Source organism: Drosophila elegans, unplaced genomic scaffold, assembly GCF_018152505.1.
Source record: "Drosophila elegans isolate 14027-0461.03 unplaced genomic scaffold, ASM1815250v1 contig_1, whole genome shotgun sequence".
Taxonomy (NCBI): domain Eukaryota; kingdom Metazoa; phylum Arthropoda; class Insecta; order Diptera; family Drosophilidae; genus Drosophila; species Drosophila elegans.
The window spans coordinates 1,209,155-1,219,875 of NW_024545461.1; the positions used below are offsets into that span (position 1 = coordinate 1,209,155).

Below are 10,721 nucleotides of genomic sequence, written 5' to 3' on the forward strand. Positions count from 1 at the left end.
TAAAGTTTAAAAATTAAAAAATTAGCTTATGTAGGCGGGTGTTGTTAAATTACAGAGTCGAAGAACGATTGAAAATTAAAATTGACGATTAAAATCAGGAGATCGACGAAAAGATTACGTAATTCCTGGAAAACAGTACGACAGATGAGAAAGTTGTTAGTATCAGCAGTAGTGACTTAAGGTACAGATGGAAGATTATATGCCCTTTCGAGTTCAAGCATTTTCAAGCAAATATTAGTTGTATTTACTCGGATTTGGCCACTAAATAGTGGACTGCCTGACCCAAATATAAGAAAATCACCTCAGGTGTCAAAACAGCAGACGGAAAGCTCTGCTTTTGCCTTATAAGGGGCAAGAGCAGCCCATGACTTTGTATATTATTCCTTCAATATCAACCAGAATTATTCTAGGAATGGACTTCCGGAAAGCTTTTAACATCGCTCCAGGACTCATCTCCGCTATAGAACTGACAGACGGAACAAAAAAAAAACAGATGAGGAATAAAGCCGAGTATATCCCTTAAACGTAGAACAAAGAAAACGTATCGCGGTTGTTATTCAACTTTTTCCCGATTTCGCTACTCACGGTCTGGGATAAACATCGTTGATTCAGCATGAGAATGATTTGGGCTTTGCTAACCCAATTAAACAACGTTTCTATCCCATTTCGTTAGCGGTCGAACGGTTTATTTTCCAAGAAGTACAGCGCACGTTGAACTTGGGTGTAATCGAGCCTTCAACCAGTCCGTGGGGCTCCCATATGCGCTTAGTGGTTAACCCTGGAAAGGTCAGATTGTGTCTCGATGCTAGGCAAATAAATAAATGTAAGATTGTGAAGTAACATAAGCGGAGAAGCAGCAGGATAAGCAGTGTATCAGCAGAGAAGCAGCAGAATAAGCAGTACATCAGCCAAAAAGCAGAAAGCAGTAGAGAACGCGTTATGGATTATTTTGATGATAAAAGAATGGGGGTTCTAGAAGGAGGAACTCAGCAGAAGCAGAGAGAGAGAAAAGTGGCGCCGAAAAAAAAATGGCGAAAAAGCCGACAAAGTCGAACACTTTGTATCTTTTTATATTTACTTTACGTAATAATAATAAAAACAATTTGAGATTAACCTTCTCAACTCACATTTGGGGGCTCGTCCTATTCTAGAAAGTGCAAGTGACTACGCCGTCCCGAGGTGTCTCAGATAAAATAAAACGCGAGTTACGAACGCCGATGAGTGAGACGGCAAAAAAGCAGGAGCCTTCTAAGATACCAGTTGTAAAAGGGAGACAGCTGTACTACATAAGGTCAGTTGCCGCAGCAGTAAAAAATCTTAGAATGACTGCTCCGAACAACGAGAAGCAGAAACTTGAAGAAGCAAGTGGTGGTCAGAATTTCGGAGCTATGGCTACTGAAAGCTGTTCGACCGCCGAGAATACAAGGACCCTGAAGGATCTTGTCCAGCTCCTCGCCTTAAAAGTGGAAATCGACGAGCAGAACAAAACCAGCAGCTCAATTACTGCGGAAAGCTTTGCAAAAATCATTCCTGATTTTGACGGTGAATCCATACCGGTCAAGCATTGGTTTGACAATTTTGAGCAGAATGTTGAAGCTTACGGTCTGAACATAAAGCAAATGTATGTACAGGCTCGTGCCAAGATGACGAATACAGCAAAATTGTTTTTGGATTCTACTCACGTACACCAATACACCGAGATGCGCCTTTTGCTGGAGACGGAGTTTAGTCGTCAATACGTGTGCAGCGCGGATCTTTATGAGCAGCTCCGTACTCGAAAAAAACGCAAGCAGGAATCTTTTCACGAGTATCTTTTGCAGATGAGGAAAATGGCAGCACTTGGCAGCATAGATGCACGTTCTGTAATACGCTACATTGTGGACGACCTAAATCTGAGGAGCGACTTCAAATAAACTCTTTATAATTGCAAATCTTTCGGAGAGCTGCAGGAGCAGGGAAATAAGCCGTTCCCGTCGAACGACAGTAGTTGGACCTCAAAGCAGAAAAAGCAGCACGAATTTAACGACAAAAAGAGACATTGCTTTAACTGTGGATCTGCCGATCATTTTCGCAAGGATTGCAAGGCCGCCACGAACAAAGAGGGTCATATGTCTAAAAATTGCCCTGGATTAGATGCTGGTGTCCAAGTTGTGCGCAGTGCGAATCGCATGAAGAAGGTCACCCTTAACGGCGTCGAATTGGAATGCCTGGTAGATACCGGCGCCAATGTATCCGTGTTGAGAAAGTTCATCTTCAACAAAATTCCTAATGTTATCGTGGAGAAAAGTGAATCGAAGCTGCGTGATCTGGGAAAGAAGATCACATGCCCAATTGGACGTTTTTTTGCCGATGTCGCGGTAGACGATGTGACGACTTCACAAAGCTTCGTTGTCATAGACGATGAAGACATTGAATATGATGCGTTGCTCGGATATGATTTCGTCTCTAAGTTCAACCTGTCATTGTCTCCAGAAGGATACAAGTTTTCTTCCCTGCAAAGGGAGAAAGCTTGTGAGGAACCAAATCAGATTAATATTTACAATATAATTAATACTAATGACGAAATCGATGTTCCTTCCCAGTACGCAAAGGAAGTGTCTATGCTGATAAAAAACTACAAGGCAGCGGATTTGGTAGCAGAGGTTCCAGACGGCGAGATCATCCCATTTCGTCAGTCCCCGAGTCGATTCGCCATTGCCGAAGAAAAGGATGTCGAGAAGCAGATCGATGAATGGTTAGCTGCTGGAATTATACGCCCATCTACATCAAACTTTTCTAGTCGCCTGGTGCTGGTAACCAAAAAGGATGGCACGCGTCGTATTTGCGTTGATTTTCGTATACTGAATAAGATGGTGCTGAGGGACTGCTTTTTCGTTCCGGTAAACGACGACGTGCTGGAAAAGCTGCAAAAAGCGAGATATTTTACAGTGATGGACTTGAAGAATGGCTTCTTCCACGTTGCTATAGAAGAGGACAGCAAGAAATACACAGCATTTATTACCAAATCAGGACTCTACGAATTCAATAGAACCCCTTTTGGATTAAGGAACTCGCCGGCTGTTTTTATTCGCTATGTAAACCATGTATGTATGTATGTATTTCAAGAGCTGATGAAGAAGGATATTCTTGATTTATATATGGATGACCATTATCTGACCTGCTGCGAAAAGCAAAAGCCAAAGCAAAAGCCTTATATCTAGCGGTAAAGAAATTCAGACAATATTTGCTGTGATCGCCGTTTAGGTTGATAACAGATTGCGTCGCATTCAAGCAAACCCTACAGAAGGCGGATGTGCCAAGAGCAGTGACGCAGTGGTTAATTTATCTGCAGGGCTTTGAGTTTGCAGTTAAAAACTGTCCAGGCGAACGACTTAAGCACGTTGACTGTCTTAGTCGTTATCCCAATCGTGTTATGCTGGTGTCTTTAGAAATCACAGATCGAATTAAAAATGCTCAAGGAAAAGACGAAATGCTGAAGGCAATAATGGAAATTCTCGCCAGCCATCCTTATGAAGGATACAAGATGAAAGGTGGACTTGTCTATAAGGAGATAAACGGCAATGATTTACTTGTAGTACCAAGTGTGATGGAAAAAGATATTATTGTAGACGCCCAATTCAGGTCACTTTGCTCTTCAAAAAACTGTACATGCTGTTCAACAATCCTATTGGATTCCTCATCTGGAGCAAACGGTTTAGCAGGTTGTAAGCAACTGCGTAAGATGCATAATTTTAAACAAGAAAATCGGCAAAAGAGAAGGACTTTTAAACTGTATTGAACAAGGTGATCAGCCGCTTCATACGCTGCACGTTGATCATTTGGGTCCCATGGATGCGACTAGAAAGCAATTATTATTAATATCGGGGTGTCCAGTGTACCGCGACCTGTAAGATCTATTGTACCCCCATTCAGAGCCTACAGCTCAGATATCAACCCACTTCCTCGAATAAAGTCGAGGAGTTTTAGTGGGTTGATTCTTCCTAGGAGCTCAGGTGTAAGAGTTCTGGTTCCTAAGATTTAACATCTTATACTTGCTAACGCCGGACAGTCTGCAATGATGTGTCTAGAGGTTTCGTCCTCTATGTCGCAGAATCTGCAAGTTCTACTGCTGGTTATTCCCATCTTACCTAGGTGGCTTTTCAGTCTACAGTGCCCGGTTAGTAATCCGGTAACGATCCAAAGTGAATTTTTCCCCAGTTAATTAAGTTCCTTGAACCTCTTCTTGTTATAGTTATTTATTTGAGTTTTGGCTTGCCTTAGGCCTGGGGTATTTCTCCAGTGTTCTTGTCCCATGACGCCTTCCACTTTCCTAAGGTATTATTTTATAGTGTGCCTCCCTATGCCGCAGTAGGGCTCTGGGCCTACCAGGGGCTGTTCGGCTCCTAGTTTTGCCATTTTATCGGCAAGTTCATTTCCGGATATATCCTTATACCCCGGAATCCATCTGAGGGCCAGCCTGTTTCGGCTGCCCAGTAATTGCTGCTCGGCTGTCCGAAAGGATCGATATGTCCTTTTCCTTGTATCCACGCTGTATGTTGAGCTCTGCACAACGTCCAATGGCACATACCTCAGCCTGGAATATGCTGGTGTATTGGCCAAGGGAATCGTGGTATTTTATGCGAGGCCCTACCACTCCAAGGCCCGTGCCTTGTTGTGTCAGGGATCCATCTGTGTACCATGCTATGGTGTGTTTAGCCATCGGGTGCACTTCAGACAGTGTGGTCCAATCTTTCTTATTGCCTAGGTGTGCTGTGAAGTTCTGCTCGAAGATTAGTTCGGCTGTCATTTCATCCCTAGGGTGGAGTATTAGGGGCACCACACCTAACAGATTAGTCGCATCCCTGTTATTTAGAATGCAACCACTACCTGTGCCCTCAGTGCTTATTCTCAGGAGTGTAGCTTTGCGTTGGATATCAATCACATAGTGGAGTGGTGTTAGCTCCATCAAAACTTCTAAGGCAGTTGTAGGACAGGTCCTCATTGCCCCTGTCATGCATACGCAGGCAAGTCTTTGTAGTTTTCCTAGCTGGTTTTGCATGCTGATGAGCTTAGCTCGTTTGCCCCATGCAAGTGCTCCGTAAGTGAGGATTGGTCTCACGATCATTAAGTATAGCCATCGTATTATCTGAGGCCTGGTTCCCCAGGATTTCCCAGCAATTTTCCGACAGGTATAGAGTGCTCTGTAACACTTTTCCAATGTCTTTTGGACATGGGAAGCGAAAGTCAGTTTACTATCCAAAGTGATTCCTAGATATTTAACCTCTCGGCTATTTTTTATAGGAGTTCCTAGCAGTGAGATTTGTCTCATTCTCTGTAGTTTGTACTTCCTTGTGAAAGGAACGATGACTGTCTTAGCAGGATTTAAGTTGAGTCCAACCTCCCTGCACCAGTCCAGCGTTGTCCTTAGTCCGAGTTGGACGATGTCGCAGAGTGTCGCTTCAAATTTGCCTCTGGCGATTATCACGATGTCATCGGCGTATCCCTGACATTGAATTCCTTTTCCAGCAAGTTTGCTGAGAAGGTCATCTACTAGCAGACTCCATAGCAGAGGGGACAGTACTCCTCCTTGCGGGCAGCCTTTGCTGGTAGCAATTGTCACTCTTTCCGAACCCAGTGTACATGTTGCTTGCCTGGATTCAAGTAGGTTGCCAATCCATTTGCTCGTAGTAGTGTCTATGTTCCTTCTGGACAGGGCAGCTCGAACTGCATCATGTGATGTGTTGTCGAAGGCTCCCTCTATGTCTAGAAAGGCACAGATAGCTATTTCTTTGCTGTCAATTGCCACTTCTAGGGTGCGACATAGTTGATAAAGTGCAGTGTCTGTTGAACGGCCTGCTCTATATGCATGCTGTGTGTTTTGCAGCGGACAGTCTCTGAGAGCTGTTCTTCTGATGTTGTAGTCTACCAGTTTTCCAGCGTTTTAAGACAAAACGAAGTTAAGCTGATAGGTCTGAAGGACTTTGGGCTGGTGATGTCTTTCTTCCCGATCTTGGGGATGAAGACCACCCTAACGCTGCACCATGCACTTGGGATATACCCAAGGGCTAGGCTGCTCACCATTAGTCTTCTTAGGCGGGTTAGGAGTAGTTCCTTCCCCTGCTGTAAGAAAGCTGGAGAGATCATGTCTAATCCCGGTGATTTAAATGGTTGGAAGGTTCCAATAGCCCATTTGAGTTTCTCGGGCGTAACTATAGATTTGGCTGCTGCCCAGTCACTGGCTACTGTCCTAGGGGTTCTATGTTGATCACGCCTTGCGTTTCCCATAGTGGGATTATTCCCCGGGAAATGCGTGTCAAATAGGAATTCTAATTTCTCCCGATCCGTGGAGGTGAAGGTGTTATTCCCTTTCCTCAGGGCTAAATTACTATCCGCTGCACTTTTAGCCATTGCTTTTTGCAGTCTCGCGCCCTCGTTGACGTTACTTATTGCCTCACAGAAGTTCCTATAGTTTTTCCGTTTGGCCTTCCTGATCTCTTTGTTGTAGAGCGTCAGGCTTTGCCTGTATAGTTCCCAGTTTCTATCAGTTTTTGGTTTGTTGAAGAGCTTCCGAGTGGTTACTCGTAGTCGTTCAAGACTAGCATTCCACCATGGTGCGTCTGTTTCCCGCCTCTGTCTACCTAGAGGACAACTGTCTTCAAAGGCATTTACTATCTTGTGGCCCAGGTTGTCTACCGCTCTGTCTAATTCCAAGGGATGTTTAGGGTATCCTGACGGTTCGTTGGAAAGATTGAGCTCTAGAGTTGACCTGAATTTGTCCCAGTTTGTTTTTCTGGGGTTTCTTTTAGGGTTACATCTTTTTGTTTTGAAGGCTACTTCAAACAAAATTGTCCTGTGGTCGGACATTGATTCTTCTGGTGACACATGCCAGTTCTTAATGTGAGGTTTAAAAGAATTGGTTACTAGAGTTATGTCTAGCACCTCTTCTCGTACCCTAGTAACAAATGTCGGCCTGGCGCCGACATTACAGATCTCTAGGTTATTGTTTAAAATAAATTCTAGTAATTGCTCACCTCTGTTGTTGACATCCGTGCTACCCCAGATCACGTGATGTGCGTTGGCATCACATCCTATGATGAGGGGGATCTTGTTCGTCCGGCAGTGGTCCACTAGCCCGGGTATTCCTGGCGGTGGACAGGCCTCCTCCCCGGCAAAGTAGGCGGAGGCCACTGCTAGCTTCGGTGCAGCTTCTGTGCCGTTGATGGTTACGGCGACGCAGTCTCTGCTCATGAACTCTGAAAGGATACTATAATTGATATCTTTCCTTATAACGATGCATGATCTGGGAGGTGATCCTCCTGGATCGCATATTACCTTAGTGTCCTTCGTGTACAGGCCTTTTATGCCATGGTGCCACCATGGCTCCTGTACAAGGGCTAGCCCGAGGTGTTGGGAGGTGAACATCCTCGCCAAGACAGCAGATGCTGCTTTGACCCGATGGATGTTTACCTGGGTTAGCCGAGTGCTGCTTGTTGCAGCCATCACTCCGAGGTTTGATGCTCCGTGAGGTCTGGTGAAGAGAGAGAGCAAGTCTCTCCACCACCGTCTATCACGGTAACCTCGGCTTCTTCGCAGCTTTCGTCCAGGAGGAGCTCCTGGGCCAGCTCTTGGGATGACATAGGGTGTCCGGAGCTCTCTTGGTCTTTTTCAGACCGCTCACGGTGACGTGGCCAAACCGGAAGTTGAGTTTGTGGTCACGCTCCACTATATCATCCCTTCCGGTCTGGTCCATCCCTACGACCAGGAGTGCACCAGCTCCGTCGTTCTTCCTGGAGATGACCTTCCAGGCGTCCGTCTCGACCCGGTTTTGGAAACCAATGACCTTCCAGGCGTCCGTCTCGACCCGGTTTTGGAAACCAATGAAGGCCAATATTTCCTCATTGGTCCGGTCGGAGCTCCTCGGGCAGAACAACGTGGCGTTGTACGCTGCCGGGATGTCTGCTCCCGTGCGGGTTTCTAGGGGTACTCCATCCACGTCCGCAGCTGAGGTACGGCAATCTTGAGCCAATCAGCTGAGCCTTCATCCAGGCAGTCGATAATCAGGTAACCCACCCTGAAGTGGATTCCCCTGAACACGACGGGACCGCTCCACGCTGACGTGAGCATCTCGTCCATGACCGACTCCTGGAGCCCGAATAGTTCCTCTGCGGTCAGGCTGGCCGCCGGGAAACCCTCCGGGAGTATAGCCACCCTGATGAGGGTGGCTTTCTTGGCAGCCTCCGCGTAAGTCGGACGGGGTCCGATGACCGGCGGTGCCGAGCTAGAGGGTCTTCCTCCAGCGGTTGTCGGCTTCTGGTTTTGGTGGGGCTGGGAAGGTATCTTCCTGGCCTGCACTTTTGCCTTTTCTGCCGCTGCTGCTGATGTGCTTGGCCCCTCTTGCTCAGGGACCCGTGAGGACGTCTCACTAGCCCCTGGGCCGTGCCTAGACCTTTTGGGGGTGGTGGTGTGCGGCTGGTGTTCAGCCGTTTGCCAGCCGGTGCTGTCCCCAATGCCGGCTGCTCCCTCGGCTCCTTTGCCTTCTTCAAGGCCTCCTCCGGTGTCATGCCCTGCATGAGGTACCTCAGGTACCACTTTACCTTTGACCCTGGCAGGCCACGCCTGTTGGGGTCGTCCAGTCCTCCGGGCTGTCCCAGGGCTGGAAGGGCGTCCTGCTTCTTCAGCTGTCTGATAAAGGTTGGCCTATCAGATGCGAGAGGTAGCGTGCTGGCAGGGTAGCTCCTGCTGGCACCCCACGCTCCCTGGCTGGGAATGTCTGGGCTGCTGGTGTAGTCCTAGGCGGGTGCGCTGCCGCCTGGGGTCTGTCGCCTTTGAGGGATCTTTCCTCGAAGTGTCCTGCGACACCGGTTGCAGGGATATCCTGCGGGATTTTTATTGTTTTGTTTTTCTTCATGGGGTCCCACGAGTTGCGGAGAAGTATGTGGTCCGCCCGGGCAGAGATCCGCCGTACCCGGGTAAGGCGTACTTAGGACAGACGGTCGCCACTTGCCTGAACCCTCCGTTTGCGACTGGGCTATTTGTTAACTCGGGCCCCCAGCCAGGCTGACTATCGGCACGGGTCGAATGACACCTTAGTCCGGCACCGAGGTGAGATGTGGGGGATAGGATGGAGGTAGGTAGTTGTGAGGGAGGGGGTGTGTAAGGCTACGGTGTTAAGACGGCCAAACAAGCGTCTTGTCGGTATACCTCCATCGGTATACCCGCTGTTTGTCCGGGGTTGCTTATTTGCTTACGCTTATTCGCAACTAACCTTCCCAGAAGGTCGTTCGCTATCCGCAACCTGCGACCCGCCTGGTGGCCTCAGCTAAGCCTCCCTTCGAACCATCCCACTAGTTCTTGAGGACCAAGACTGGAAAGCAATATAAATACATATTTTCAATGGTGGACTCATTCACGAAGTTTATATGGCTTTTTCCTACAAAGACCACAAGCTGCGAGAAAACACTGAAAAAGCTCGAAATTTGGTCCGAAATTTTTGGAAAACCAGTGCGTATTTTTTCCGACAGAGGCTCCGCTTTCACAGCCAACTTGTTTGCAGAGCACATGAAGGAAAGCGGTATTGATCACGTTTGGAGCACAACCCGAGTTCCCAGAGGAAATGGGCAGATAGAAAGGGTAAATCGCACAATTTTATCGATAATCTTCAAGATTTCAGCAGAGGATCCAACCAAGTGGTTTAAGGCGGTACCACTGGCGCAGCGAGCAGTAAATTCTCATGTGCATACATCAACAAAGAAATCACCATTCCAGTTAATGTTTGACGTGAAGATGAACAATAATCGCAGCGATCGTATAATACAGCTTTTAGAGGATGAGTTATATTTACACTTTGATGAGAACCGGCAGCAACTCAGGCAAGAGGCAAAGGCCAATATTCAGCGGGCACAGGATTCATACAAGAAGAATTTTAATCTGAAGCGGAAACCAGAAGAATGGGGGTTCTAGAAGGAGGAACTCAGCAGAAGCAGAGAGAGAGAAAAGTGACGCCGTAAAAAAAAAGCCGACAAAGTCAAACATTTTGTATCTTTTTATATTTACTTTACATAAAAATAATAAAAAACAAGTTCAGATTAACCTTCTCAACTTACTTAAATGTCCAAAAAAAGATGCTTACCCGATTCTAAACATTGATGGAATATTCGCAAGTTTTCCCAAAGCAAATCTCATTACAAAAATTGATCTTAAAGACGCCTTTTGGCTAATCCCACTTACGCCCAAGGCCAGAGAGATTACAGCATTTAAGGTACCGGGACAACTATTGTTTCAGTTCACGGTAATGCCTTTTGGCCTATGCAATGCCCCGCAAACAATGAGTCGACTAATGGATGAACTTATACCCTGCGAGTTGAGGAATTGCGTATTCGGATACCTTGATGATTTGATAGTGGTGTCGGAAGAGGTCGACAAACATTTAGAGATTTTGACCCGGCTAGCAAAGAACTTCAGAAAGGCCAACATGACTTTAAATATTGCAAAGACTAAATTCTGCATGACGCAAGTTCCTTATTTGGGATACATTATAGGAAATGGAGGCATCGCGACGGATCAAGCGAAGGTTAGTGCTATACATAAGTGGCCAGTTCCAAAAACTTTAAGACAAACTCAAGGATTCATGGGAGTTATTAGTTGGTATCGAAGGTTTATTCGTAATTTCTCGGATCTCACCTATCCGATTACCGAATTACTCTCGACCAAGAAGAAGTTTAACTGGAACAGCGAAGCGTTTG

General features: G+C 46.5%; 1 protein-coding gene across 1 annotated transcript; it reads left to right on the forward strand.

Moving 5' to 3' along the window:
• Positions 1-1,322: 1,322 nt before the first annotated feature.
• Positions 1,323-9,939, forward strand: LOC121466815. Its single transcript, XM_041707304.1, has 3 exons — positions 1,323-1,857; positions 1,942-3,083; positions 9,643-9,939. The coding sequence occupies exons 1-3, from the start codon at positions 1,323-1,325 to the stop codon at positions 9,937-9,939; spliced, it is 1,974 nt and encodes a 657-aa protein (XP_041563238.1).
• The last annotated feature ends 782 nt before the right edge of the window (positions 9,940-10,721 follow it).